At 50.2% G+C, this 24,162-nt stretch overlaps 2 protein-coding genes across 3 annotated transcripts; both read left to right on the forward strand.

Moving 5' to 3' along the window:
* The first annotated feature begins 1,630 nt into the window (after nucleotides 1–1,630).
* LOC309617552 (dipeptidase 2-like) lies at nucleotides 1,631–9,061 on the forward strand. The gene is given in 12 exon segments (XM_082370024.1): nucleotides 1,631–1,954; nucleotides 2,259–2,270; nucleotides 2,274–2,388; nucleotides 2,611–2,752; nucleotides 3,054–3,123; nucleotides 3,244–3,295; nucleotides 3,298–3,419; nucleotides 3,784–3,808; nucleotides 3,811–3,867; nucleotides 4,536–4,611; nucleotides 5,261–5,387; nucleotides 5,497–9,061. Coding segments are annotated over 12 exon segments (1,173 nt in total). The 5' UTR covers nucleotides 1,631–1,837; the 3' UTR covers nucleotides 5,755–9,061.
* On the forward strand, nucleotides 9,061–24,002 carry LOC309617501 (dipeptidase 3-like). 2 transcript variants are annotated; one of them, XM_082369937.1, is made up of 9 exons: nucleotides 9,061–11,666; nucleotides 11,944–12,070; nucleotides 12,544–12,673; nucleotides 12,763–12,904; nucleotides 13,151–13,217; nucleotides 13,333–13,509; nucleotides 14,025–14,109; nucleotides 14,642–14,717; nucleotides 15,178–24,002. In XM_082369937.1, exons 1-9 carry the CDS (start codon nucleotides 11,428–11,430, stop codon nucleotides 15,665–15,667), a joined length of 1,533 nt encoding a protein of 510 aa, XP_082226063.1. In that variant the 5' UTR covers nucleotides 9,061–11,427; the 3' UTR covers nucleotides 15,668–24,002. The 2 variants fall into 2 exon arrangements, with proteins under 2 accessions (XP_082226063.1, XP_082226062.1); XM_082369936.1 differs by lacking the exon at nucleotides 14,025–14,109 and adding an exon at nucleotides 14,810–14,941 and having other exon boundaries at nucleotides 15,438–24,002.
* Nucleotides 24,003–24,162: the final 160 nt, after the last annotated feature.

Here is a 24,162-nt window from a genome sequence, read left to right on the forward strand (position 1 = left end):
ATCAGAGCAAAAACTTGAGAGGCTGGGGATGAAGGAGTTTGGGCACAGTCCCTAAAGCATCTCAGTGGTTGAGCTTCTGTGAGAAGGCACATCCCCTCTGTGTGTGTGGGGGGGGGGTGGGAGGGGGTCCCCAGAGGAGGCAGCTAGGGGGAGGGCCTGAGGCTGAAATGGGGAATGGCGTGCGGCCTCTGAGCAAGCACAGGCACTTAGCCCTTGAGGTTTCTGGGAAAGCTAGAGCCACAAGGGCCACGAGATAAGGCAAGTGTAGCAGCAGAACCCAGGTGCCAGGTCTTTCCTCAGAAACTATACTTCTCCACGAGGCCGGGCCTTCCACGCTGAGGTAGGAGGGATCCTGTCCAGAAGGTCAGCCAGCAGCTCTGGGAGGAAGGTTGCTGCGATGGGGGCTCTGCTGCCATGGAAATGACTTCATTTCCTTCCACTCAAATAGCCTACTGACTGGGCTCCTGCTCTGTTGAGTAAAAGGGTCGTTGACTCTCCCCAGAAGGTTGTTCAGTTCACATCCCAAAAGTCCCTCTATTCAGGCCCTGGGGAGGTGTAGCAACTCCTGAGGGCGCTCTTTCCTGAGGCTGGCTGATAGAAGTGGGGGAGGTTCCTGATAGTTCCCAGGTGCTGGTTGAAGTCCCCAGAGAATGGTCATGCAGGTTGGGGAGTCAAGTAGGTGGAGAGAGAAGGTCGGGGGCAGAGGGCCCCTTCCTGAATCCAGAGCTCACAAGGTTACCCCCCCCCCCATTTCCAGAAACTCTCTCTTCCCCCACACCAGCCCACATGGCCCAGTACCGGGAAACCGGGAGCCCAGAGCACTTGTGGCCGCAGACACTCGCACGCAGCCCTCAGAGTGGGCGGGACCGGCTGCAGGCAGATGGGGATGAGGTGTGCTCCCGGGAGGCCTCGGGCTGAAGGTGGCCCTCTGAGAGAAGCACCCCAGCTTGGACAGGAAGGTTAGAGGCGGGGGAGAGCAACCTAGGGCGACCCCTCGGAGCAGTGGGCGTGGGAAGAGGGGCAGGGGCGGAGGGAACCCGCTATGGGAGGCGAGCGGGCTCTCAGCAGAGGCCAGCTTAGCCCGCGGGAGCTGCCTCTGAGCAGGGGGCGGGAGGGCAGTGCCGCCCTGTGGCTGCCGGGCTTCGCGGATCGCGGCTCTCCGCACACGGGTCGCAGGGTCCTGTGACTCTGTATCCCCTCCCTCACCCCGCCCCCCCTCGCGAGGCCGCGCCGCTGGGTGGCCTGTGTCGACGGGCAGAACCCCATCCGCCGCCCCTCTCAGACCCGCCTCTGCCCACCTGCCTGGCCCTGCGCAGCTTGCGGCCCGGGGCCTCGAAGGTCCCCGCGCACTCAGCCAGCGGCCTCTGCTGTGTCTGCTGCTGCTGCTGCTGTGTCTGCTGCTGCGGCCGGTAACCCGTGTCCAGACCACGCCGGGCACCTCCAGCACCCCAAGTCCGCGGGAGCGCACGCGGGCCCTGATGCGGGACTTCCCGCTTGTGGACGGGTGGCTGCAGTGTGTGCGGGCTGGTGGGGGCCGGTGGGGGCCTAGCCTGGCCCTGGGCAGGGGAGGTCCGGAGCATGCAGAGCTAGTGGGGAGGCTCCCTCACACCACCCCTGGATGTTCTCTCCATCATCTATGGATGCCCTTCCCCTTCTCTGTCATCCCCTCCCTGGTGGGAACCCCTCAGCCCAGGCCTCAGCTGCTCCTAGTATAGTCTGTGTGACAGTGTGAGGTGGGGGACCCCCAGGCTGGCCCAGGCCAGGCAATGTGTCCTGCCTGATCCCAAGACCTAAGGAGCCCACCCATTTGCCTTGACCTCCCTCCAGCCACAACGACATGCCCCTGGTCCTGAGGCAGTTTTACCACAATGGGCTACAGGATGCTAATCTGTGCAGTTTCAGCCATGGCCAGACCAGCTTGGACAGGCTGAAAGACGGTCTCGTGGGTGCCCAGGTACCAAAGGGACACACAAGGTGCCACCATGGCTGCTGGGGAATGTGGGGCAGTTTGGGGGCCTCAGAGACCACAGGTTAGTCACATTGGAACTAAGTTACCATAGTGACCTAGAAAGTGCCATGCCATGGATGCTGGGGGCTACAGGGGTCACAGTGAGCCAACCTGACGGGCATCCAAGTACCACAGAAAAAGCAACGCATTACATGTGACTTCTGGGCACAGTGAGTGCTGTGCCAGCTGAGGAGGCTATGAGAAGCCCAAGGAGTTCCAAAGCCCAAACTAAGCCCTGGCCTTCCCTCAGTTCTGGTCAGCCTAGGTCCCGTGCCAGACCCACGAACGGGATGCTGTGCGCCTCACCCTGGAGCAAATTGACCTCATCCGCCTCATGTGTGCCTCCTATTCTGAGCTGGAGCGTGTCACCTCAGTTAAAGGTAGACGGGGGACTTCCCTGGTAGTCCAGAGGTTAAGACTCCACGCTTCCACTGCAGGGGGCTCGGGTTTGAGCTCCGGTGGGGGAACTAAGAGCCCTCATGCTGCGCGGCACGGCCAAAAAAAAAAAAAAAAAGGTAAACAGACTGGTGGTGGTAGGTGCTAGGGACTTCAGTAAGCTACCCCTGCCTCTGAAAATGATCATCTGACCTACCTGCCCCCAGCTCACAACAATACCCGGAAGTTGGCTTGCCTCATTTGTGTGGAGGGCGGCCACTCACTGGACAGTAGCCTCTCCATCTTGCGTACCTTCTATGCACTGGGTGTGCGCTACGTGACACTCACCCACACCTGCAACACGCCCTGGTGAGCGCAGTGCAGATGGTAAGGGCCCAGTGAGGCAGGGATCTGCCCAAGATCACGCTGGGGCCCAAAGCAAGTTTACCCCTGGGATCCAGCCCTGAACCTGGGGTGGGGAGGGGAATGGAGGTTTGCAGAACAAGACTGAATCCCCAGAAGGGCCCTCCTACTGCCAGGCACAGCCCAGTTTGGGTCCCTCCTCTTGCACCAGGGAGTTGCAGGTGTAGACGGTTCCACAGAACCTCTTTCTAGGCTCTTGTAGCCAAGTCATGGCCACCAGTCAGACTGCCTCCTGGCCATCCTGCAGGGCACAGAGCTCAGCAAAGGGTATCCACCCCTTCTACAGCAATGTCAGTCGGCTGACCAGCTTTGGCGAGGTAAGGACCCGGGTTCCATATCCTGCCCCACATGAATGTACAGCCCCGCCTGTTCCCTACAGATAAATGCACACAAGATAAATGCAGCCCTGATGCCCTCTCCCCATCCTGTCCCTGCAGAAGGTGGTGGCAGAAATGAACCGCCTGGGCATGATGGTGGACTTGTCCCATGTCTCGATGCTGTGGCACGGCGAGCCCTAGAAGTGTCACAGGCGCCTGTCATCTTCTCCCACTCAGCTGCCCGGGGTGTGTGCAAGAACACTCGGAATGTTCCTGATGATATCCTGCAGCTTCTGGTGAGAGACTGCCCTGGCCCTCAAACCTAAAGCAAGAGGTTCAAACCAGGAGCCCTTGAACCTGAGCCTCTTCTCCCTCAATTTCCTCAAACCCCAGGTTAAATATCTTCTGCCCCCAAAACCCACGGTCCACAGCCCCTGAACTCTTGAGCCCTAGGTGGGGGTCTAGGTGGTAAGATACTCCTCCAAACCCGGAAACCCAGGGCCAAGACACCACCCAGACCAGGGCTGCGGCTCCTCCATTCACACAAACCAGAGAGGAGACGACTCTGACCTCAACACCTTCCTCACAGGGGCCGAGCGCGTGAACAGGCAGGTGGCGTGCTGGGGGCCAAGCTGCCTGTCCACCGGTCCGCCCCTGCAGAAGAAGAACGGTGGCATCGCGATGGTGCCCTTGCCGTGCGGGTGCTGCAGTGCAACCCGTTAGCCAGCGTGCCTACTGTGGCAGGTGAGCCTCACCCTGGGCTCTCTGAAAACTCTGATTTGGAGCTGAAGCTGGGTCCAAATTTGGGGAGGACTTCAGAAGAGCCCCAGTGGTTTGACCCACCTGTTGGCAATAGGTACACCTCCCAAAAACCCAATAATGGACGGTACACAGCACCTTGGTGCCACGTGGAACTGGAGCCATGGAATCAAAACTGCGATACTGATGGGTATCAGGGAGGCTGTCAGACACAGAGCCCGGGTGCTGCCCATCTGTGCCTCTGCAGGGGCTCCTAAAGCGCACTCCCCCTACCTCTGGCCAAGGGACTGGACAGCTCCTTAGGTCTCTGGGGTCTTCATCAGTTGTACTCTTGTTCCTCTCTCATCCTCCACACCCGGGGAAAGGAGCCCCCACAGGTTCTCAAGGAGACTGGGAGGCAGGGTGAATCTTGGGTGGGAAATGGCCCAAACAGGGGGCTCTGGGGTCCACTCCAAATCTGAAGTCCAGTCTAGAGCCAGCTGGGATCACTTCACATCAAATCTCAGGGTCCTCTAATTGGTACTCTCGGTGCCAGGCCATGAAGGAACTGGCCCGTTTGGCCTACAGGCTGCAAAAAGGGGAATCAACAGAGGCCAGTCATCACCCCCACCCCTGCCCTGGAAGCCCCACACTGCTGACTTCCCATTCTTCAGATCACTTCGACCACATCAGGGCAGTCATTGGATGGAAGTTCATCGGGATTGGCGGAGATTATGACGGGGCTGGCCGGTGAGTGCTTCCCCACGGCTTGTCTCAGGCTGGCTGGGCAGCAGTGGGGCTTTCACAGCCACCGTGCCCACCACACTGTGGTCCTCATGGCCTTGACCATAGCCTCAGGTGTGCTGGCCCAACTGGTATCTCCCCTCTCCCAGGGTCTGCTTCCTGGGCTCTCCTGTCTGTTTGGCCCTACTCTAGGTCATCATATTTGTCTAAAACACCACACAGAGCTCATCTGCCCAGCATCTGCGCCCATCCAGTGCCAGCAGACCCACAGCCTCTGAGCAGACTCTTAGCAAGGTCTGGGCTGGGCTGACCATCTTCTCTGCCTGCAGCTGGGTCTGTGCATGCAGGGGGGTCAACCCAGTTCTTAAAAAGCTTTTCTTCTCTTTATAAATGGAGGCAAAAATTGCATTCAGTGGAAGGCATAGATCTTAACAGTACAATTCAATGACTTTTGACGAATAGTCGAGGCGCTTTTGGGGCCTTCCTCTGAAGGATGAAGAGCAGGAGTGAATCATTTACTCTCTCCAAGTCTCCATTTTCCATATCTGACCAGGGCTGGGGTTCAGTGGACCCTGGACACATAGGGCTTTGGTTCTGACTCAGAACCAGGGAACAGGTCTGAGGCCCAATAGCTGGCTGGCTGGCGGCCACACAGGTTCCCACAGGGGCTGGAGGACGTGTCCATATACCCGGTACTGATAGAGGAGTTGCTGAGGCGTGGCTGGAGTGAGGAAGATCTCTGGGGTGTGCTTCGAGGAAACGTGCGGCGGGTCTTCAGACAGGTGGAACAGGTATGCTGGGCTGGGCAAAAGAGTAGCTCTGAGCAGGTGGTCTGAGCAGGTGTACGCGGGGGTGCTGTGAGAGGTGCTGCCCGCTGACTGCCGCCTCCAGGTACGGGAGGAGAACGAGGGACAGAGTCCCTTGGAGAATGAGTTCCCAGATGAGCAGCTGGGCAGCTCTTGCTGCTCCGTCCTCCCACGTCTGCATCAGAGAGAGGATCTGGCTCCAGACCAGAAACTAACCAGAGCTGCGGTTCGTGGGGATCCCATTTTGTCACCTAAGTGGTCATTCTCAAAATCTTGCCCCCACATGGGCCCAGGCCTCACAGTTATTGCTGCCTTCCCAGTCCTCATTGTTTGGCTCTGGTGATCCAGTTAATCCTGCCAGATGTCACTTTGGCAGCCACAGATACCCAACAAAGTTTCCTTGCATGCGAGCACAAACATTTCCTGAAAATAAATATTTTAGAAATGGAATCAGCACGAGTGTCCTTCTCCGTGCTGGGGTCTGTGGTGCAGGCTCCCAATACTGGGGTTTGGTGGGGGACCCTGCAGTTTAGACACCGGATACTCAAGGAAGACCTGTTGGCAGTGGCCTGAGGAAACCCAGGTGGCTTGGCTCAGCACTGGAAGAAGACAGTGGGTGGCTCTGGCTGCGGGAGGGTGGACCTTACTCGGTTCCCTCTGTGTAGCTCACCTCAATCCACATCCTGACCCACTGAGTACCACCTGGGGATCTTTCAGGGAATTCTGGTTCAGATGCCCAAGAAGAGAACATGCCTAGATCACAAATGATCTTTGTACCTATTTGCACAGAGCCCAGAATCTCAGGCTACTTAATGGGCCGTGGACCTCCAATGGCTAGACTGCTCTGGATGTGGGCACACCCCCTCCCCTGTTCCTCAGGGACTTCCTCTCTAATCGGTTCAGGCTACTTAGACAACCACCCCATCTTCCCCCAGGTCATTAATGATAATAGCAACTGCATTAATTATAGCCAAGATTGAGTTAATACATTGAGTTAATAATGAGACGTAGGGCCTCCCTGGTGGCGCAGTGGTTAAGAATCCACCTGCCAATGCAGGGGACACGGGTTCGAGCCCTGGTCCAGGGAGATTCAACATGCCGCGGAGCAACTAAGCCTGTGTGCCACAACTACTGAGCCTGCACTCTAGAGCCAGCGTGCCACAACTACTGAGCCCCGCGTACCTAGAGCCCATGCTCTGCAACGGGAGAGGCACCGCAATGAGAAGCCCGTGCACTGCAGCCGGGAGTGGCCCCCGCTTGCCGCAAGTAGAGAAAGCCCACACGCAGCAGTGAAGACCCAGCGCAGTCAAAAATAAATAAAATAAAATAAATTTATTTAAAAAATAACGAGAGGTAATAATAATAAATAACATGATAAAAAAAGATAATGACTAATAAAAGATAATAGTTAATACTAACAATCTACACATATCCCATTGGCTGAGCAATTACATCCCAGCTATATATCCAAGAGGAATGCATACATATGTTCTCCAGTTCCCTAAAGAGGTATATGAAATAATATTTATAGCAGCACTATTCATAATAACACCAAATGCATTTCAAAATCAAACTTAACTGAAAAAAAAAAAAATCAAACTTCTAGGAGCCAAAGACCAAAGGTTGTTTTTTGTTTTTTGGGGTTTCTTTTTTGCCACACTGTGCGGTTTGTGGGATTTTAGTTTCCCGACCAGGAACTGAACCCTTGCCTTCGGTAAGGAGAACGCGGAGTCCTAACCCCTGGACCACCAGGGAATTCCCCCAAAGATTATCTTAAAAGCTGTCATAATCAGCTCGGTGGGATAGAGGGGTGGGAGGGAGGGAGACGCAAGAGGGAAGAGATATGGGGATATATGTATACGTATAGCTGATTCACTTTGTTATAAAGCAGAAACTAACACACATTGTAAAGCAATTATACTTCAATAAAGATGTTAAAAAAAAAAGGTGTCATATTAAAACAAATCACATTAGGGAATTACCTGGTGGTCCTGTGGTCAGGACTTGGTGCTTTCACTGCTGGGGCCCGGGTTCAATCCCTGCTCGTGGAACTAAGATCCTGCAAGCCACGAGGCGCAGCCAAAAAAAATCACTTTAACTTGTGTAACAACAATAAAACTGACAACTGAATTTTCAACAGAAATAATGGAAATCCACACACAGTGGAACACCTTTAGCCTGATGAAAGTAACTACCAATGTTGACTTCTGTGGACAGTGAAAATATTCTTCAAAAATGAAGGAAAGTGGGCTTCCCTAGTGGCGCAGTGGTTAAGAATCCGCCTGCCAATGCAGGGAACACGGGTTCGGGCCCTGGTCCGGGAAGATCACACATGCCGCGGAGCAACTAAGCCTGTGCACCACAACTACTGAAGTCCGCGCGCCTAGAGCCCGTGCTCCGCAACAAGAGAAGTCACCGCAATGAGAAGCCCTCACACCGCAATGAAGAGTAGCCCCCACTCACCACAACTAGAGAAAGCCCGTGTGCAGCAATGAAGACCCAATGCAGCTGAAATAAAATACATAAATTTTTTAAAAAATGAAGGAAAGTAAATACATTTTTGACCAACAAAAGGAGAGAGAGAAATTGGAAATATACAAACCACCTAATGGGAATATCAATTATTATGGGAAAGTGCATATCAAATAGAAACTAAGCAGATTATAGGTGTCCTAGTTTCACGTTTGAAATGGACGTATAAAAATTTAAACAGAGTCTTCGGATTTTGAATTTTTAACTGGAGAAAAGTTATGTTCTATGAATACATCTGATTTGTCAAAAGCAGCCACTGACTTGCCTGCTACATATTCTGAAATTTTAAGTCATATAGAAATTCCAACTGACGGCTTTAAGAAACACGCAACATTGACGCTTTGTAATATAAAATCGGCATTGTGTTTGGATCTTCTAAAATTGATTCACAAATTTTGCTTAGTGGAATCGTATCCAAATTTGGGAATAGCCTTGAAAAAAATTTTAGCTATACTAGTTATGGTGGCATCCTGCAATAGAAGTCTCAGTAAACTGCAGTTATTTTTAAAAATTACTGAAGAATGTCACTTGGTCAAGAGAAATTGTCAAACATTCAATCTATCAATAGAAAATGAACTAAGCAAAGAAGCAGGTTTTGAAAATATTATTCATGAGTTTGCTTCCATTAAAGCCAGAGAAATAAAATTATAATTCTGGTTTGAGTATAAGTAAAATATGGAAACATAAAATAGTATTGTGAGTTTTAATACACCTACTTTTAAGTTCTTCCATTTTTTTCAACTATTTTAATATTCTGGAAAAAACTAACCATTAAAAAATACATTTATAATGTGTATAGAAGTACACATTTTTCCTCTTGCCTCAGGGTCCAAGTTGGCTGGTCTCTGAATTGTTACTCAGAAAGTTCTAATAGTGCTTTCTATTTGTTTCACCTGTTCTCTTCTTGCTTGACTTCTTTTGGATGGATTGAGCAGTGCTCCGAGATCACCTTAATCCCATTTCAGAGCCTTCCAAGCTGAGCTGATCCAGCTCCGAGTCCAATTAGGGGGAAATGGGAAGAGGTGGAGGTTACTAGAAGATAGAAGCTTATAGAAGGGCCCTGTGTTGCTGGCGCTCAGACCTCTAAGGTCTCTAAGGCTCTGCTCAGTCGGTACAGGTGTTCTGAATGGGCATGACAGGGCTGCTCAACGATGGCCAGAAGAAGTTGGAGCTCGCAGCCAACTGCCACTGCTGGAGCCACAATGACATAAACACAAAAAATGAGAGAGACATTCCTGTTTTCCTCTCCTGTCTTTCCATCTCCCTTTCTCTGGTAACTCCTACTGGCAGAATGTAATAGGAAGCCAGCTGGGTGGCTAGGAAATGTGGTTTCAAGAGTTCAAGCCCCAGCCTCACAGAGCAGAGAATAACAGAAGGCTGGATCTGCAGTTGAGAGACAATTGTTTGATAACCAGGATTGCTGAGGCCTGATTCACTCTTTCCCCTAGGGTGTGCTGTCTTGTGTTCCAACGCCTCAGGGTTCTCCCTTACTTTTGGGGGACCCTGGATACTAATCTCTATTTCCTTAGCCCCACAAAGTCCCTAGTGGAAGAAACAGCCCAAAGACCTGGCCCACCTCTGGGTTTCCACCCTCCCTGATCCTTCACAAGTAATTTTTCAATATCTTGTTAACTCCCTGATGCCTTCAAGAAGATCCTTTTTATATTTTTCCCAACCTTTCTAATGATTGTCAGGAGGACTGTAACTTTGATTTATTTACTTAGTCAACCAAAACCAGACATTTGAAACTGCATATGCATTAATTTGATAACATTTTAAAATTAACTGTAAACATTATGCCCTCTCCTTTTACCTAAGACTAATATAGGAAACAAATGTATATGAAAAGCTTCTGCACTTCTGAGAAACTATCAGCAAAGTCATCATTCATTAAGTTGTTTAACGTCACCTAAATGAAGACCTCTGTGGCAGGTCAGCTCAGATGTATGAGTCACCAGAAATATAAACACCTCCACCCCCCTTTGTCCTTCCTGAGCTGAGGAAGGCAAGCTGGAGGCAACCAGGTCAGACTTTGTCCTTGCCCCTGAGGCATGAGAAAGGGGCAGTGATGGACAGGGGGCAGTGGTCACCAGAGGCCAAGGTCCCTCTGGTACCGAGAGGGGAGGCCGGCTTGTCAGGGAGTCCAAGAGAGAGGAGACACATACAAATGCAAAAGGGGGGGGACAACTCAGACTAGATTTCAGCCTGTGTTGTTGGCCCCTCTCAGCCTGGCAGGACCTGATGCAGGCCCAGGAGGCTCAGATGCCACCCAACTGCAGTTTTGAGATCAGTTCCCCCTAAACCATAGCTTTTTCTACAGAAAACAAAGAATTATACTGTCCAGGCCACTGGCCAGCTGGGAAACCACCTTGTCCTGAAGGAGGAGTTCTGCCTGTCCTTAGGAGACTAAGCCTCTCATGCTCTTAGCTCCAAGGGCCCTAACTGGACCTTGTCCCCCTAGTCTGTGCCTTGCAGACTCTTCCAGCTCTTCCCCCACAGCACAGTCATCCTGCTCAAACCAGACCTTTGCCTAGGCTATTGGCCAATCCAGATGCCCTCTCCACTCCCCTGCGGTATCCAAGCCCCATCCTTTCAAGGCTCAGCCACTGTTCTGGTGCCTTCATGAACCTCTTACCACCATGGCCAGCCTTCACCAGCACTGCCTCCGACTTCCCTCAGCCAGGATGACCATATACAAAAAAAGATGAGACATAAATTGACCAGGGAGTAGGTAACCCCCTTCCCAAGATGGCGACCATTAACTAATGTTTAGTATGTATATTCCTCTAGGGTCTTTTGTGTGTGTGTGTGTGTGTGTAACAACACATGCACAGAAGTAAATTTTAACACGAGATACTAAAACAAAATGGTCTCCCATAAGTATTATTCTTAAATTTCATTTTTATTAAAAATATATAGGGAATCACCTTTCTGTCAGTCAAAACATACAGATCTAATTCACTCTTCTGAATTCTAATTCTTCCTAGAATTTCATGGAATATTTAACCCGTTGGAGGGCGGGCATATCCCTGCAACTAAAACCCCACATGGACCTGCGACCTGCCTGGCTAGAGGTGAAATTAGGAAGATTCCTGGACCCCTCCCAGTTCCCCCACTGGCCTCCTCCCCGAGTCCGTAGGTACACACAGCTCGGGAGGGGTGGCTGGAGGGCCGGGAGCAAGGGCGGAGGGAGCCCGCGATGCATCGCTAGCGGGCGCTCGCAACAGAAGCCAGCCTGGCCCACTAGGGCGCCGTCCTAGTCCGGGCGGGAAGATCCTACCGCCCCCTGGCGGCCACGCTGTGAGGCGGCATTATGGGTCCCCGCGCGTCTGTCGAGCGTCCTGACTCCAGCCGCTTCAGACGAGGCCGCGCCGCTGGGTCACCTACATCGACGGTTGGGACCCCATCGTCGCCTTCTGACCCTCGCCCGCCCCTCTCAGGCTCTCGAGACCCGCCTCTGCCCGCCTGCTCGGCCCTGTGAGGCATGCCGCCCGTAGGCCGCAAGGCTCCCCGCGCGCTCACCTGTTGGCCTCTTCTGCGTCTGCTGCTCCTGCTGTGGCTGCTGCTGTGGCCGGTAACCCGCGCCCGGACCACGCAGGGAACCCCCAGCGCCTCGACCCGGCCGGACACCTCCAGCGCCCCAACAGTGCCGGGCTCCCCGAGAGCCCCGAGTCTGCATGAGCGCGCGCGGGCCCTGATGCGGGACTTCCGGCTCGTGGATGGGTGCGTCGGTGCGGCGTGCCGGCTGGTGGGGGCTGAACCCGCCCCTGGGCAGGAGAGGAAGGGCTAGTAGGAGGCTCCCTCACACCACCCCTCTCTCTTCCATCACCCATGGCGCCTTCCTCCCCATTACCCCGTTGCCGGTGGAACCCCCCCCACCTAAGAACTCCTCCTCAGGACTACCGTCTGTGTGAGGGGGGAGGTGGGCTGGGACAGAACAGGCCCATGACCTGGAGGCCACGTCCTCTACTCTTACTTTGTCTTGACCCCCCCCCCCCAGCCAGAACCACCTGCCCCTGCTCCTGAAACAGCATTTCCGGAACAAGCAACAGGAGGTCAACCTGCGCAATTTCAGCCTTGGCCAAACCAGCCTGGACAAGCTCAGGGATGGCCTTGTGGGTGCCCAGGTACCAGAGGGACACACTTAACGGCCGCTGGGGAATGTGGGGGCCACAGGAACCTGGGTAGACAGGCCTCTGACTATCAGAGGACACGCAGTCTGCCATCATGGGGCTGCTGGAGAGTGCAGGGGTGTTGGAGGTCAAAGCTGGCCAGCGGCATGGTTGCCCAGGTTCTGTGGAGACTCCAAGAAAGTGATCAGAAAATCCTTGGCGAGCGTGGGGGCTCTGAAACCACAAAGGATATGGTGGATTGCCTTTGGGGCATTCACATATCACATGGACAAACAGCAGGTGAGGACGGGTCCCGCCAGTTTGGCTGCTGGCAGCAAGCTGAATAATCAAGGTACCATGGGGTCATGCAGTGCCGCACTCAGGGCCACTGACCCAGATGAGTACCTTGGGGGCTGAGGAGGAGTAGCAGGCCAAGGGCACTTGGAGACCACCCTGATCTCATTCTGGACCCCTGGGCCAACCCCCAGTTCTGGTCAGCCTATGCACCATGCCACACCCAAGACCAGGATGCTGTGCGCCTCACGCTGGAGCAGATTGACCTCATTCGTCGCATGTGTGCCTCCTACTCTGAACTGGAGCTTGTGACCTCAGCCAGAGGTGGGCTGGGGAATGGGAGGATAGTCAGGGCCTCACTCTGGTGGTTCTGGCCCTGGGCTCTGACCGCTTGATTCTCTGCCCTCTTCTAGGACTGAACAGCACTCAAAAGCTGGCTTGCCTTATTGGTGTGGAGGGTGGTCACTCACTAGACAGCAGCCTCTCTGTGCTGCGCAGTTTCTATCTGCTGGGAGTACGCTACCTGACACTCACCTTCACCTGCAACACGCCCTGGTGAGCAGTGCCTGGCCAGGGTGGAACGGTAGACCCATGGTGGGGAAACTGCCAGAGAGGTGAGGACAGAGGGGTCCACAGAGGAAGGCTGTGGGGTCTCAGCAGATCCCTCATACTCCCAGAAAGCAGCTGGTCCGGATCCTCACCCTGTTCTGAGGTGGGATGGATGGACAAAGAGCCTGGAAGTCCAGGCTCTGTTGGCCAAGGTAGGGCCTGCTAGATTGCCTTCCTCTGGCTGTCCTTCAGGGCAGAGAGTTCCACCAAGTTTCAACACTTCTACACCGACATCAGTGGGTTGACAAGCTTTGGTGAGGTAAGGACTCCTTTTCCATATCCTACCCCTCACATTCCCTACAGATATGTGCATACACGTGCGTCCCTCCTGACCCCCCCCCCCCCGCAAAAAAAAACCCCACCTGTCCCTGCAGAAGGTGATAGGGGAAATGAACCGCCTGGGCATGATGGTAGACTTGTCCTACGGGTCGGATACCTTGGCGTGGCAAGCCCTGAAGGTGTCAAGGGCCCCTGTGATCTTCTCCCACTCAGCTGCCAAGGCTGTGTGCGACAATATGCTGAATGTTCCCGATGACATCCTGCAACTTCTGGTGAGCAGCCACCCCAGCCCTCAAACCTGGGACTAGGCATGCTTCATCCAAAGATCCTTTTTTTTTTTTTTTAATATTTACTTATTTATTTATTTGGTTGTGCTGGGTCTTAGTTGCAGCAGGTGGGCTCCTTAATTGCAGCATGAGAACTCTTAGTTGCAGCATGCGTGTGGGATCTAGTTCCCTGACCAGGGATCGAACCCGGGCCCCCTGCATTGGGAGTGGGGAGTCTTAACCACTGCGCCACCAGGGAAGTCCCTATCCAAAGACCCTTGACCCTGAACAAAGCTACCAGCCCAGGCCTCACTCACCCTTGGATCCAAGGCTGGTTAACCCTCCCCCATCTCTGAAACTCAAGGCCAAATCCATTCCACCCAGGGGCCAAGAGAAGTGAAGCCTTACCCAACCCCTCAGGCCAGGAGTGAGCACTTACCCTATCAGGGCCCCCAGGGCATAGGTGGCAGGCCATCAGGCTGGAAGTGCCCAGCTGAGTGTCCATTTGTTTATCCATGTAGAAGAAAAATGGTGGCATTGTTATGGTGTCGCTGTCCACGGGGGTGCTGCCGTGTAACCTGTTTGCTAATGTGTCCACCGTGGCAAGTGAGCCCTGCTTCGACTCCTTGTGCAGTTGTAGCTTGGCCTGTGGCCGCTAGGGCCCTCAGGACAGCTCTAGGCGTCTGGCATACCTGCTGGGCCCTGGGCAGGCCTCCCAACAGCCCAGGGGAGCAGACACAGCTCTTCACTGCCCTGAACCCAGATCTAGGGCTACAACCAGTGCTGATGGGTTTGGGGGAGGCAATTGCCTCTGCCTCCGAGTCTCACGTTTGCTCCCACATCTCTGGAAAGGACAGGCAGAGCCCCGCAACCAGGCTCTCAAGGAACCCAGAGGCGTGGTGGCTCCTGGGCAGGAAAAGATCCAAAGGGGTTGGTGGCCCTGAGGTTCACTCTGGGTCCGGTGTCTAGCCTATAGCCACTTCAGAACTCACAATGGGCTGGGAGCTCTGTGGAGTCAGCTGTTATGTCCTAGAGTGCTGTGGGCAGGGGATTGACCACGCTGAGTTCCCCCAGACCAGGGCTGGTCCCAGGATCTAACTCCAGCCTCGTGCTGCCCACCACAACCCTCACCCCCTAGATCACTTTGACCACATCAGGGCTGTCACTGGATCTGAGTTCATCGGGATTAGCGGAAACTATGATGGGTCTGGCCGGTGAGTGTTTCCCTGGGGTTTGTCTTGGGTGGGGGTTCAGTGGGGAGTCCTTTAGTCTCAGTTCCTTATCCCATGGTCCTCCCATCCTTCAGGCCTCCACCACAGACTCTGGCCTTCCAGCCCACCTGACATCTCCCCACTCCCAGGACCTGTTTCCTGGACTCTCCCTGTCCCTCCTGTGGCCCAGTGGACCCATTCCCACTCCAAGCCATCACAGTTGTTAAGTACCCACCCCCTCACAGGAGACCTCATCTGCCCAGCACATGCTCTACTCCCAGCCCAGCAGATGTGCTGTGGACTGAGCATCTGCTCAGCAGGTAAATGCTGCAGAAGCCCAGTCTTCAAGGAGCTTCCAAGTTCCATTCAGTAGCCTGAAGAACACAGACCTTCATTTCCCACATGTAGCTGGGGCTGGTATGACAGTGGGCCCTAGGCCAGGATCGGGTCCACAGCTAGCCAGCTGGTGGCCACACCGGTTCCCTGAGGGGCTGGAGGACGTGTCCACATACCCGGTACTGATAGAGGAGTTGCTGAGGCGTGGCTGGAGGGAGGAAGAGCTGCAGGGTGTCCTTCGTGGAAACCTGCTGCGGGTCTTCAGACAAGTGGAACAGGTATGCTGGGCTGGGCAAAAAGATGGTTCAGTGTTTCAGCGGGTGACGGGCGTGGGAGGGTGGGTGCTGGGGAAGCCACTGACTGCTGACTTTCATCCCCAGGTGAGAGAGGAAAACAGTGGCCAGAGCCCTGTGGAGGATGAATTTCCAAACAGGCAGGTGGGCAGGTCGTGCCACTCCCACCTGACTCAGCCTCAGAATGAACACCTGGCCGCACACCATGTGGGAAACAAGTGGCCAACCAATCAGGCCCTCCAGAGGCCCTCAAAAGCCTCCCCACACGTCGTTCTAGGCCTCATGGCTGCTGCCACCTTCTCAATCCTCATCCTATGGCTCTAGTGACCTGGCCAGTCCTCCAGAGGTCACTGTGTCAAAGTCTCACAAAGTTCCCCTCCTAGTGGTCCAGGCACAAACATAGGTATGCTGAGAATAAACACTTTGGGTACAGAGCCAGGTGTGAATGTCCTTCCTTCTTCACAGGCAGGGGGGTTGGGTCTGGTGGGCTCTTGGTTGGTGAGCGGTCTTATGTTCTAGACCCAGCTGCTCAAGATGGGTGGTTCCCATTGGCCTCCAGCTTTGTCTTTCTCAGGAAAGGCAGAGGCATCTTACCTTATTCTTATTCTAAAAGCCTGAGCCCACAGAAGAGCACTAAGGAATCAAGTGCAGAGTTGATCCCATCATGGAGTGTGACAGTGGTAGTTCCCAATGTCTCTCTGAAAGGTTTAAAAATTTGTTTGTTTGTTTGTTTGTTTTTAAAGGGTGATACCTTTTATAGCATAAACTAACTTGTTTGGAAATATCAAGAGAGAAAGCATGAAAAGCTTTTAGATTTTTCAGATAAGGTCCTCTTTTTTTTCTTAAACTGATTTTTTAATGGAGGTGGAGAAATCAGGTCTTGAAAAGAAAAAAAAAGGAACATAGTGCCATCTGCTCAGCTTACTACAGGCCTTCCCTCTCGGACCACTTTCCTCTCCCAATCCGCAAGGGTGGGCCAGAGCCAGATCGAAGTTCCTTCCATGGGAACTTGAAATTAGCAGAGAGACTATAGTGCCACATATGACATAAATTGTGTCCATATGTGTGTGGGTCTCTCTTTGAATTCTGTTCCATTTATTTGGGCTATTTGTTTATTGTAGTATTAATACTATAAAGTTTTAATCACGGCAACTTTAGTTTTTTAAATTAATTTATTTTTGGCTGCATTGGGTCTTCGTTGCTGCACACGGGCTTTCTCTAGTTGCGGCGAGCGGGGGCTACTCTTCGTTGCAGTGCACGGGCTTCTCATTGCGGTGGCTTCTCTTGTTGCGGAGCATGGGCTCTAGGCGCGCAGGCTTCAGTAATTGTGGCACGCGGACTCAGTAGTTGTGGCTCGCGGGCTCTAGAGCGCAGGCTCAGTAGCTGTGGTGCACGGGCTTAGTTGCTCAGCGGCATGTGGGATCTTCCCGGACCGGGGCTCAATGTCCCCTGCATTGGTAGGCGGATTCTTAACCACTGGGCCACCAGGGAAGTCCCATCTCGGCAACTTTAAAACAAGTCTTGACATCAAGTAGAGTGAGTCTTCCCACTTTAAGAGCATCATATCAGTAAATATTTGATCAGATAAGTAGATCCACAGTGAATGATATAAAATAAGAGATTTATTATAGGGATTAGACTTTATGCACATATAGGAGACAATGGAAAAGGCTGCTTGATCTGGTGTTGGGTCTTAAATCTGTACGGGTAAGCTGGGCCAGAGTTAAAAAGGAGAGCTGGATGTGAGGTGGAGGAGAACCTGAATGAACCCATAAGGACAAACTGGAACAACTGGATATCCATTTGTGAAAAAAAAAAAAAAAGGGATATTGACCCCTAGTTCACACCATATAGAATAAAACATACAAAATAAAATTAATTTGAATATGTTATTGTTCCAAATGTGAAAGATAAAAGTACAAAACTCTTAGAAAGGGACTTCCCTGATGGTCCAGTGGCTAAGACTCAGCGCTCCCAATGCAGGGGACCCGGCTTTGATTCCTGGTCAGGGAACTAGATTGCACATGCTGCAACTAAGAGTTCACATGCCACAGCTTAAAAGATCCCACATGCCGCAACGAAGATCCCGCACCAGCAATGAAGATCCAGAGTGCCGCAACTAAGACCCAGCACGCTCTTCAATAAGTGATGCTGGGAAAACTGGACAGCTACATGTAAAAGAATGAAATTATGAACACTAACACCATACACAAAAATAAACTCAAAATGGATTAAAGACCTAAATGTGAGACCAGACACTATAAAACTCTTAGAGGAAAACACAGGAAAAACACTCTTTGACATAAATCACAACAAGATCTTTTTTGACCCACCTCCTTGAGCAATGGAAACAAAAACAAAAATAAACAAATGGGACCTAATGAAACTTAAAAGCTTTTGCACAGCAAAGAAAACTATAAACAAGATGAAAAGACAACCCTCAGAATGGGAGAAAATATTTGCAAACAAATCAACGGACAAAGGATTAATCTCTAAAATATATAAACAGCTCATGCAGCTCAATATTAAGGAAACAAACACCTCAATCAAAAAATGGGCAGAAGACCTAAATAGACATTTCTCCAAGACATACAGATGGCCAAGAAGCACATGAAAAGCTGCTCAACATCACTAATTATTAGAGAAATGCAAATCAAAACTACAATGAAGTATCACCTCACACCTGTCAGAATGGGAATCATCAGAAAATCTACAAACAACAAATGCTGGAGAGGGTGTGGAGGAAAGGGAACCCTCTTGCACTGTTGGTGGGAATGTAAATTGATACAGGCACTATGGAGAACAGTATGGAGGTTCCTTAAAAAACTAAAAATAGGGCTTCCCTAGTGGTGCAGTGGTTGAGAGTCTGCCTGCCAATGCAGGGGACACGGGTTCGAGCCCTGGTCTGGGAAGATCCCACATGCCGCAGAGCAGCTGGGCCCGTGAGCCACAGGTACTGAGCCTGCGCATCTGGAGCCTGTGCTCCGCAACAAGTGAGGCCGCGGTGGTGAGAGGCCCGCGCGCCGCGATGAAGAGTGGCCCCCGCTTGCCACAACTAGAGAAAGCCCTCGCACAGAAACGAGGACCCAACACAGCCATAAATAAATAAATAAAATAAATTTTTTAAAAAAAACTAAAAATAGAACTACCATATGACCCAGCAATCCCACTACTGGGCATATACCCAGAGAAAACCATAATTCAAAAAGACACATTCACCCCAGTGTTCATTGCAGCACTATTTACAGTAGCCAGGACATAGAAGCAACCTAAGTGTCCATCGACAGATGAATGGATAAAGAAGATGTGGTGCATATATACAATGGAATATTACTCAGCCATAAAAAGGAACGAAATTGAGTTATTTGTGATGAGGTGGATGGACCTAGAGTCTGTCATACAGAGTGAAGTAAGTCAGAAAGAGAAAAACAAATACCGTATGCTAACACATATATATGGAGTCTAAAAAGATGGTCCTGATGAACCTAGGGGCAGGACAGGAATAAAGACACAGACATAGAGAATGGACTTGAGGACACGGGGAGGGGGAAGGGTAAGCTGGGATGAAGTAAGAGAGTAGCATTGACATATATACAATACCAAATGTAAAATAGATAGCTAGTGGGAAGCAGTTGCATAGCACAGGGATATTAGCTCGGTGCTTTGTGACCACCTAGAGGGGTGGGAGAGAGGCGCAAGAGGGAGGGGATATGGGGATATATGTATACATATAGCTGATTCACTTTGTTATACAGCAGAAACTAACACACCATTGTAAAGCAATTATACTCCAATAAAGATGTTAAAGAAAAAAAAAAAAAGACACATGCACCCCAGTGTTCATTACAGCACTATTTACAATAGCCAGGTCATGGAAGCAACCTAAATGCCCATCGACAGATGAATGGATAAAGAAGATGTGGTACATAGGTACAATGGAATATTACTCAGCCATAAAAAGGAACGAAATTGGGTCATTTGTAGAGACATGGATGGATCTAGAGACTGTCATACAGAGTGAAGTAAGTCAGAAAGAGAAAAACAAATATCATATATTAACGCATATATGTGGAACCTAGAAAAATGGTACAGATGAACCGGTTTGCAGGGCAGAAATAGAGACACAGATGTAGAGAACAAACGTATGGACACCAAGGGGGAAAAGTGGCAGGGGGGGATGGTGGTGGTGGGATGAATTGGGAGATCGGGATTGACATATATACACTAATATGTATAACATAGATAACAAATAAGAACCTACGTATAAAAAAATAAATAAAATAAAATTCAAAAATTCAAAAAAAGATGTTGAAAAAAAGAAAAAAAGACCCAGCGTGGTCAAATAAATAAATAAATACTAAAAAAAGAAAATGAAAAGGTAGTCAACCTTACTAGTCACTAAGGACACACAAAATAAAACTCACAGAAAAGGATAACTAAAATTCAACAGATGAACAATACCAAGCGTTTGTAAGGGTGTGGAGCAGCAGGTATTCTCTCATACCCTGCTGGTGGCAGTGTAAACTGATAAAAACTACATTGAAAAAGAGTTTGACATTATTTACTAAAGTTAAAGACACATATACCCAAGGATTTAACTTTTTTTTTTCCCTAAAGACCCAGCAGAGGGACTTCCCTGGTGGTTCAGTGGGTAAGACTCTGCGCTCCCAATGCAGGGGGCCCAGGTTCAATCCCTGGTTGGGGAACTAGATCCTGCATGCATGCCACAACTGAGTTTGCATGCCGCAGCTAAGAGCCTGCATGCTGCAACGATGATCTGGCATAGCCTGCATAAATAAATAAATAATAAATAAAATTTAAAAATAAAGACCCAACAGAAATGCCTGCACACATGTGCACTGAAAGACATGAACAAATATATTTAGAGAAGAGCTATTTTTAATAATTTCAAATTGAAAATAACCTAACAATAGAGAAATCAACGGTGCTATATTAACTCCATGGAAGAGTACACAGCAATGAAAAAGAACAAATTACAGTCACACACCACAACTTGCGAGAATCTTACAAAATAATCTTGAGTGAAAGAAGCAAGATATAAAATAATACCTATCATATTATTCCATTTCTATAAAGTACAAAAACAGGCAAAACTGATCTATGATGTTAAAGTCTGTTTAAGGGTATCCTCAGGGGAGGTAATGACTGGCAGGGGGCATGAGGAAGGGCCTCAGGATTGTTGGTAAAGTGCTCTGTCTTGATCTGGGTGCTGGTTACCTGGTGTGTTCATTTTGTGAACTATATACTGTACATAATTATGGTGTGTGAATATTTGGCCGCTGTTACACAATCATCATTGGAAGCAGAAGTTCTGTTGAGGTATTCCTCACAACCAATAATCAAATTTTGTAAATGTTCCAGGTATACTTGACCAAAATAAGGAATTTTCCAATTGTATGTAGAACTATATACATGTCCATTAGGTCACCGTCATTAATTGTGTTATTAAAATCTTTTATATCTTGCTGGGTTTTTTGTGTGTTTTTTTTGACCTATTTGTAAGCATGACAGTTGTGGTGAAATCTTCCACTGTGATGGTGTATGTATCAGTTTCTCCCTATAGTTCTAGCAATTTATTTTTATTGAAGTGAAATTCACATACCATAAAATTAACCATTTTAAAGTGAATAATTCAGTGGCATTTAGTACATTCACAATGTTGAACAACCACCACTTCTATCTAGTTCCAAAATATTTCAATCACCCTAAATGGAGACCCTTTACCCATTAAGCAGTTGCTCGCCATCCTTCTCTTTCCCCCTAACCACCAATCTGCTTTCTGTCTCTATGGATTTCCCTATCCTGGATATTTCTTACAAATGGAATCATATAATAGGTGACCTTTGTATCTGGCTTCCTACAGTTAGCATAACGTTGTCAAGGTTCATTCATGTTGTACTTTTTCTCCATTTTTATTTTACTCTTTTTCTGGAATTCCTACTGTGCAGATATTAGAACTTGTTTTTCTATCCTCCCATATCTCTTTTCTGTTTTCTCTTTATTTTTTCTTTCTTCTTTTGGGAGAATTCCTTAACTTGGTCTTTCCAATTTATTGATTCATTCTTGATTATAACTTTATGCTATTAGATCGCCTATTGTGTTATTTCAATTATTGTGGTAATTTTAATATATGGTCCCATGTGCTTCTCCCATCCAAAGATGGGCTCCATGTCTGCCCACCCCTTGAATCTGGGCTTTGTAACTGCTTGACCAGTGAAGTATGGCAAAAGTGATGCTGTGCCCATTTCCAGGCGTAGGCCCAGAGAACTGTTCTTCTTCTTGGGATGCTTACTAATGGACTGTAGCCACTATACTACAAGGAAGCCAAGCAGCCCAGGGAGAGGTCCACACGCAGAGGACCCAGTGCCCTGGTCCACAGCCCCACTGAGCTCTTAGCCTACAGCCAATAACAATTTGCTGGTAATGTAAGTGAATCATCTTTTTTTTTTTTTTGGTCACGCCCCGCAGCTTGTGCGATCTTAGTTCCCGGACCAGGAACTGAGCCCGGGCCCCTGGCAGTGGAAGCAGGAGTCCTAACCACTGAACCGCAAGGGAATTCCCATGAATCATCTTGGAAGTGAATCCACCAGTCCTAACTGATGCCATGTGGAATAGAGATGAGCTTCCTCAGCTTACTGATTTGTGAGCAAATAAATATTTTTGTTGATTGTTGCTTTAAGCCACTGTTTTGGGGTAATTTGTTATGAAGCCATAGATCACTGGAATAATTATATTTTTCTCTACCTTATATTTCTGCTTGTTCTTTTTTATATTTTCATGTTTCATATTGCTAATATTCTCCCTTATCTTTTGTAATATGTTTATTAGGCTAATTTTGAATTTTTGATCCATGTATTCTAATCATTTTCCTGATAGATGTTTTCTTTTGAAATGTCTGTTCTTCTAAATGTCTGTTAGTTTTTGCTTGTTATTATTGCCCATGAGTACCCTGATGGTGCAGGCTATTTGACGAGTCAGTAGTATGGGGGAAGTTGTATCCTAGCTACAGAGTCCCCCAGAGCCTAAGGTTTCAGTTGTGCTTTAGTGACCTATCTTCCACGCAGCACCTGACCCCACCCCTGAGGAGAGACGCCAGGTAAGAACTATGGGGAACCTTTGCAGAGCATCAGGGAAGACCAAGGAGGGGGCACTTGTTCATTCTTTAGTCAAAAAATGTGTTGGGACCAGGACTGAAGATACCAAGGTAATGGAGACCAAAATGGTCCTGCCAATGTGAAATCCACAGTCTAGTGGGCATGAAAAACATTAAAGATCTCCACCAACACGTTTCTCCCTGCAGTGGGTCCTATGAAGGGAAAGTGCCCCAGGGGAACACAATCCAGGGGAGGGTGAAGCGGGGTAGTGGGGAGGTGGGGTGTGTTTCAGAGAAGTCTTCTGGGGAAGAAGTGGTACTCCAAGCTGAGGCCTCCTCCATACAGAGGAGTTTGGTAAATGAGGGTGGGGGCAGAGGGTAGAAAGGCATTCTGCCAGGTGCAAGTGCGGCACAGAGACTCCTTGAGTTTGGGGAAGTGAAAGAAGCCAAAGCATCTGAGCATCTGGTCTTCCCTGATGCTCAGCCAGAAAGGCTGAGGCTGGGGAGGAGGATAGGGAGAGATGCAGCTGGAGAGGTTGAAGGGGCCAGAGGGAGCAGAGCCTTGTGGACCAAGAGAAGAGCTTGGGCTTTCTCTTCAGAAGAGGTGGCTCTACCAGGAGCAGGGAGTCCATTGGAAGGCTGCTACTGTGGGCAGGTGAAGGTGCCAAAGCAACAGACCCTGGCCAGGATGACTATGGGGTAGGGGCCAGAATAGGGGTCAGCTCCGAGGTCTTCCTGCAGGGCCCAGCGACTCTGATCCCTTATTCTGCCCCAGAGCTGGAGGTCAGAGGGCACAGAGTCTGAGGTAGGTTGAAAAGATACCACTAATTCTGATATTCTAAAGCCCTCTGAGTCATAAAAAGGAGAAAAAAAAAATGGAGACAGAGGTGTGAAGTGGCCTCTGGGCTTTTCTGATAGAGAAACAAATAGCTAAAAGAATGGCCTAGAAAGATAAAGATGTTAAAGTAAAGCCAACTGGATAACTTATCTGAAGCAGTGGAGTAGAAAGTGAAAGAAAATTTAAAAGCAAAGAAGTAAATGGCTTGGGTAAAGGAATCCCTAAGAGGTGAGACAGTAAAAGATAAAACTGAGATGAAAGAACTTGGCTAAAGAATCCAATGCAGCGTCCAAAGAGGCAGACGGGGCTGGGCGAGGGGGATGGGTGTCCTTCCTACCGAGGAGGAAGCAGCCTCTACTGAAGGGTCAGGAATCCCCAGCAGCCTCCAACAGGGAGACATGGAGGGTGGGGGAAGGGAGGGGACTTTCCTGGGTTTCCGTTTCCAAGGTTTCGGAGGAGAGAGGTGGAAGAGAGAGATAATGAAAATGGGGAGGGGGTACTCAGGAATGGTGGGAGGCCCTGGGCAGGACTGGAATGACCTTTGCGCTCCTCCCTATCCTTCCCCATCCCTGAATCACAGAAATGTCACTGAGCGCTCACTAGGCACAAAGCGCAGGGCCAATGCACCCCGTACCCCATCTCACGGCCCTCAAGCAGCCCCAAGAGGTGGAAGCGCATTTCCCCATTTTACAAGTACCGCAACTAAGGCTCAGAGAGGGCGGCTCACCACCCGAGGTCACACAGGAATCGGGTCTACCCAGCGCGTGGAGTAGTACTCCCGCCCCGGGGTCTTCACTCCGCCTGGGCGCCCCCACCTCAGGGAGGAGCCGGTCCGAGCCCCTCCTGCTCCCCGCCCCCGAGGGGCGG

This window comes from Balaenoptera borealis (genome assembly GCF_965194805.1).
Source record: "Balaenoptera borealis genome assembly, chromosome: 19".
Classification (NCBI taxonomy): domain Eukaryota; kingdom Metazoa; phylum Chordata; class Mammalia; order Artiodactyla; family Balaenopteridae; genus Balaenoptera; species Balaenoptera borealis.

Coding starts and splice junctions, on each gene's coding strand:
- LOC309617501 (XM_082369937.1), top strand. CDS start 11,428: ATGCCGCCCGTAGGCCGCAAGGCTCCCCGCGCGCTCACCTGTTGGCCT. Junction 12,071..12,543: donor ATGGCCTTGTGGGTGCCCAG/GTACCAGAGGGA, acceptor GCCAACCCCCAG/TTCTGGTCAGCCTATGCACC. Junction 14,110..14,641: donor TAATGTGTCCACCGTGGCAA/GTGAGCCCTGCT, acceptor CTCACCCCCTAG/ATCACTTTGACCACATCAGG.